The sequence below is a fragment of the Otolemur garnettii genome, unplaced genomic scaffold (assembly GCF_000181295.1).
Source record: "Otolemur garnettii isolate 467f Iridium unplaced genomic scaffold, OtoGar3 scaffold00022, whole genome shotgun sequence".
Lineage (NCBI taxonomy): Eukaryota > Metazoa > Chordata > Mammalia > Primates > Galagidae > Otolemur > Otolemur garnettii.
Genome location: NW_003852417.1, coordinates 18534552 through 18540225, shown reverse-complemented (window position 1 = coordinate 18540225; position 5674 = coordinate 18534552). Strand labels below are relative to the sequence as shown.

At 40.4% G+C, this 5674-nt stretch overlaps 1 protein-coding gene across 1 annotated transcript in view; it reads right to left on the bottom strand.

Moving 5' to 3' along the window:
- Window positions 1–5674, bottom strand: part of ZNF512 (zinc finger protein 512) — a 23927-nt gene that overhangs the window by 16857 nt on the left and 1396 nt on the right. The window contains exons 3-7 of the mRNA XM_012803755.2: window positions 5223–5306; window positions 4495–4619; window positions 2848–2934; window positions 2341–2439; window positions 1537–1704 (exon numbers count right to left, since the gene is read on the bottom strand). Of these exons, the coding sequence (XP_012659209.1) occupies window positions 1537–1704; window positions 2341–2439; window positions 2848–2934; window positions 4495–4619; window positions 5223–5306 (563 nt within the window). The remainder of the gene's footprint in view (window positions 1–1536; window positions 1705–2340; window positions 2440–2847; window positions 2935–4494; window positions 4620–5222; window positions 5307–5674) is intronic.

Sequence of the window (5674 nt, the reverse complement as noted above, 5' to 3'; positions counted from 1 at the left end):
AAAGTGAGATTCTGTCTCAAAAAAAAAAAAAAAAAAGAATTTATATCCAGAATAATGAAAAACTCAGAATACATTCACAAATTAATAAAATAAGAGCCCCCAAACCACTCTAAAACATAAACAAAGGATTTCAACAAACATGTCACTAAGAAGACTAATAGCGAATAAGCACATCCAAAGATGGTCATCAGTCATAGTTTGCCATTAAAGAATGCAAATTTTGGTACCCATGACTGCATTAATGTACACAGCTATGATTTAATTTTTAAAAAAAAAGAAAAGAAAGAAAAGAACGCAAACTTTGGGTGGCACCTGTGGCTCAGTGAGTAGGGTGCCAGCCCCATATACCAAGGGTGGTGGGTTCAAAGCCAGCCCCGGCCAAAACTGCAAAAAAAAAAGAATGCAAACTTAAACCACAATAAAATACTACTACATACCTATCAGAATGGATTAAAAACTAAACCTGATAATAGCCAAGTACAGACAAGGACACAAAGCTTAGAGTTCAAGACCAGGAGTGAGATCCTGTCTCTAACAAAAAGGAAAACTGAGGCAAGAGGATCATTTCAGTCCAAGAGTTTGAGGTTGCTCTGAGCTATGACATCATGGCACTCTACCAAGGACAACAAAGTGAGATTCTGTCTCAAAAAAAAAAAAAAAACAAGTTGGCCAGGTACAGTTAGGCTCACACCTGTAATCCCAGCTCTTTGAGAAGTTGAGGTGGGAGAATCATTTGAGGCCAAGAGTTTGAGACCAGCCTGGACAACATAGAGAGACTCTATCTCTACAAAAAAACAAAAATAACTTAAAAAATAAATTAAGAAGTCAAGACAAAAAGAAATGGTAATAGAGGAATCAGCTGTTCAGATTCCCACAAAATTTCTAGCTAAGGGAGAATCCCTTTAGCTTTAAAAATATAATATAATTGGCTCAGCGCCTGTGGCTCAAGTGGCTAAGGCACCAGCCACATACACCTAAGGTGGCGGGTGCAAATCCAGCCCGGGCCCGCCAAATAACAATGACAGTTGCAACCAAAAAATAGCAAGGCATTGTGGTGGGTGCCTGTGGTCCCAGCTACTTGGGAGACTGAGGCAGGAGACTTGCTTAAGCCCAGGAGTTGGAGGTTGCTGTGAGCTGTGATGCCAGAGCACTTTACCCAGGGGGACAGCTTGAGGCTCTGTCTCAAAAGTAAAAAAATAAAAAATATAATATAATTTAAATGGAACTTTACCCTGCAAGTAAGAACAATGTAACCTAAAAATTGTACCCTTATATTAATTTGATTTAATTTATATACATATATTTAATATAATATAATTTACTTCCACCTGGACTACACTTTGAATTTTGATTTCTCTAATAATATTCAAAAGGCAGAAATAAGAAAACAACAAAGAACAAGGAAGAGTGAACAAAAGCATTCAAAGATAAAAAGAGAACACAAATAAGGGACCCAGTATATATAGGACAATGTATGGTAAGCACTTACCACAAAATAAACTCCCAAACAGGGTCTAAAAAAGAATCAGTACTCACAGGCCCATGTTCTGACCTCAGGTGATACGCAAGTCCAGCCTTCGATCTATATGGTTTCCCACAGTGGTGACATTTCAGGGTCATCTTCTCCAGCTCTGCAGCCCCTTTGCCACATTTTCTGACATGGTACAGATATCCCATGATGCTGGTAAAGCTACTGGAGCAACTCTGAACACAGGAGAGGCCCGAACTACAATCTTACATCATTTAACATGATCCCTAAGTTTCTAAACAGCCACAAAACACTCGCCATAACAAAATACAAATAGATCCTCTATTTGTATTTTGGAGCTGATGGGAGATGTTGGAGAGATATTACAAGTCTCTCTCCAACATCTCCCATCAGGATGACCTTTCCTTATCCCTGGTCATCCTACTATAACCAAGCATGATATTTAATCAGTTTAGCCAGCATTCAATCAACTATAAGTGTACATCCATTTTTTGCCAGAGCTTCCTCCTTGGTCTGTGATCCAAATCTATCCTAGTATCAAATACTCAGCAATATCAAAGTTTATCACAGTGATCTCACTGGAATTCTCTTCATCACACTAAAGAAAGGATGGTAAACTACCCTCTTTCAACAAAGGGAAGCGGAGAAAAATAATTTTCTGGAGATGGAAAGAAAAATAAAGAATTATCAATGAGTTCAAGAGCCTTGGAAAGGAACCACCCCAATGCCATAAGATAGCAGAGAACTAAGAGGTTAACAAGGGAAGAGAAGATATGAAAAAGAAGAACAGAAAGAAAAAAGTTTCATTGACCCGAGACTCCAAGGAATAGCTGCTGATCTTTGACTCTTACCTCGCGCATACACCTGAGCTTTCCCAGTCTCTTTAGAACAGTTCGGAGCCGTTCTCTTTCACTTGGCTCATCTATCTCATCTCCAGCTTTTAAAATGGGCTAGAAATCAAGAGAAATAAACAAGCAGATGAGTCATGAAGGAGAAAAAAAAAAAACAACAGGAGAATCAGGATTTAGAATAGCAAACAGCTATTCAAACTGATAACACATGAAACCCAATTTATTTGACTCTTGGCTTTCTCCATCTTCTCCTGGACAAAGGAAGTAAATATAAAGGAAATAAAGAGCTCCAAGTCTCCGCCTCCCAGAATATAAACTTACAAAACTAAACACACAAATACCTATGGATCGATTGCAAAAGTTTCACAGTGTCTAACTCTTCTATTAAAAGGGTCTTCTTACACCTTTATGAAGTCCCACAGCCATCTGCACTGATATATTTATACTCACATAAGTAAAAGACATCCAAACACCACATAGGCTCACAAGGGACAGAGGCACTCTTACCAAACTATTATGGTTTGCCATGACATGATACTTCATCCCTGCCATTGAACGAAGTTGTTTCCCACAATGATGACAAGTAAACATTTCCTAAAAGGAAAAAAATACTACTCAGTACTAGGCTGTTCAATAGAGAAAAGAATGTCAGAAAGTCTTTTTTTTTTTTTTTTACAGACAGAATTTCACTTTGTCGCCCAGGGTAGAGTGCCATGCATCACAGCTCAAAGCAACCTCCAGCTCTTGGGCTTAGGTGATTCTCTTGCCTCACCCTCCCGACTAGCTGGGACTACAGGCACCCACCACAACGCCTGGCTGTTTTTTTGTTGCAGTTTGGCCAGGGCCGGGTTCAAACCTGCCATCCTAGGTATATAGGGCCGGCACTCTACTCACTAAGCCACAGGCACTGCCCAAAGAGTCTTAAGTCAGTGCTTCTCAACCTTTCTAATGCCACAACCCTTTAATACAGTTCCTCATGTTGTGGTGACCCCCAACCATAAAATTACTTTCATTGCTACTTTACAACTGTAATTTTGCTACTGTTATGAATCGTAATATAAATATCTGATATGTAGGACGGTCTTAGGCGACCCCTGTGAAAGGGTTGTTCAACCCCCAAAGGGGTCACAACCCACAGGTTGAGAACCCCTGTAAGTGCTCTCAATGTTTATCGATGTTTCCTTTATTTTCCAAGCTTAATAATCAAAAATTCTGAAATCCTACAAACTCAGTGTCATGACATCAAGAACAAGGAGGTAAAGGCAACTCATTTTTAAAATAACTACCATTTACTGAATGCCAATATTTGCTAAGTAATGGGCATTCAGCAAGTGTTATTTTTTTCTTCTCATGGACTACACAAGGTAGTTATTATTTTTCTCCATTTCACGAGTGAGGAAACCAAGCTGTACACATAAAAATCTAAGTATCACACTCTTATGTAGCTAGAGAGGATTCAAATCCAAATCTATCACATCCAATGCCTATGCTTCCCAATGCTGCCTCTTATCCACTGTAATCAGCATATCCAACACACTACCAGAGGTTTAAAGTTTGAGTAAAAAATCCTAACAATTGGGCAGCTCCTGTGTCTCAGTGGGTAGAGGGCTAGCCCCATATACTGAGGGTGGTGGGTTCAAACCCGGACCCAGTCAAACTGCAACAAAAGAATAGCCAGGCGTTGTGGCAGGCGCCTGTAGTCCCAGCTTTTTAAGAGGCTGAGGCAAGAGAATCACCTAAGCCTAGGAGTTGGAGGTTGCTGTGAGCTATGTGACACCACAGCACTCTACCGAGGGTGACAAAGTGAGACTCTGTCTCTACAAAAAAAAATCCTAACAATCGGGTCAGCACCCGTAACTCAGTGGTTAGGGCGCCGGTCACATATACGGGTGTTGGTCGGCAGGTTTGAACCTGGCCCAGGCCTGCTCAACAACAATGACAACTACAACAACAAAAAAATATAGCCGGGTGTTATGGCAGGACTTGTAGTCCCAGCTAGTTGGGAGGCTGAGGCAAGAAAATTGCTTAAGCCTAAGAGTTTGAGGTTGCTGTGAGCTGTGATCCCACTGCACTTTACTGAAGGCGACATAGTGAGACTCCATCTCAAAAAAAAAAAAGTTCCTAATAATCACAAAACATCACAAAATATCCAACCTGTTTGCAGTTTTCCATATGTTTCTTTAAACCCTCTATGGTCTTCCTCCCCACTGCCTGGCAAGTAGGGCAGGAAACACTGCCTTTTTCCACGATTTCTAAGTACCACTGCTCCTCCAAACTGCCTATGAAGGAGAGAAAAGAACACTTTGTAATCTGCAGAATTCTCCAGCAACAAAAAGCATAATCCCACACTTAGGAAAAGTTATTATAAAACTATATTTCCCCTTCCTGGTAGATAATAACACAGAGACAATTGTTGGATATAACTCTGAAAGTGATTTATTTTTAGACTATGAGGAGTTTCTGAAATTCTTATTTCCCCATGATAAAAACCATCTGAGAATCGCTCCAAAGCCAGTGACTTAACAAACTAGGCAACAATTTTCATACCAGGATATAACAAAGGAACACTGAGATATGTAATAGCCAATTTGCTGAGTGTTTCTTATGTCTGAGACTTTGCTAAATGTTTTTATCCCATTTAATTTGCACAATAATTCTGACTGCCTTTATTATCCCTATTTATAGGCAGGGAAACTGAGGTTTGGGGATGTTAAATAAACTGAAGTAGGTTAGAAAGGTAATAAAGAGCCAAAATTTGATCTTCAAATCTAAGCCCTTAATAACTATTTCCTAAAAAAATGCTTTAGTGCATCATTCCTACATTGATAACAAAAAATCAGTCGGAGAATTAAGTCCCATAAAGCTTCCAACAGAGAGCATACCTGCTGCATAAACTGGTGGTTCCTTCCGAATACGACGAGCTTGGGATTTGGAACTGGGCTGAGTTTTAGGTCGCTGCTTCCTCCCTGAGCAAGACAGAAAGAAACTTGAAGCCCAGCAAAACACCTTCCCTGACCCCTTTCTAAACCAAAATCTCTTCCCTCCCTTTCTTAAAACCCTATGTCCCACTCCCTTAACCAAATGATTCCCTTAATCCTTGAGAGAAAGAAAGGGTTATATAAGGAAGGACAGAGGCCATTTCCACTGCTCAAAATTTCAAGGGCTCTAGCTCGATGCCCATAGCACAGTGGTTACGGTGCCAGCCACATACACTAAGGCTGGCAGGTTCGAACCCAGCCCGAGGCCAGCTAAACAACAATGACAACTACAACAAAAAATAGCTGGGCATTGTGGCAGGCGCCTATAGTCCCAGCTACTTGGGAGGCTGAGGCAA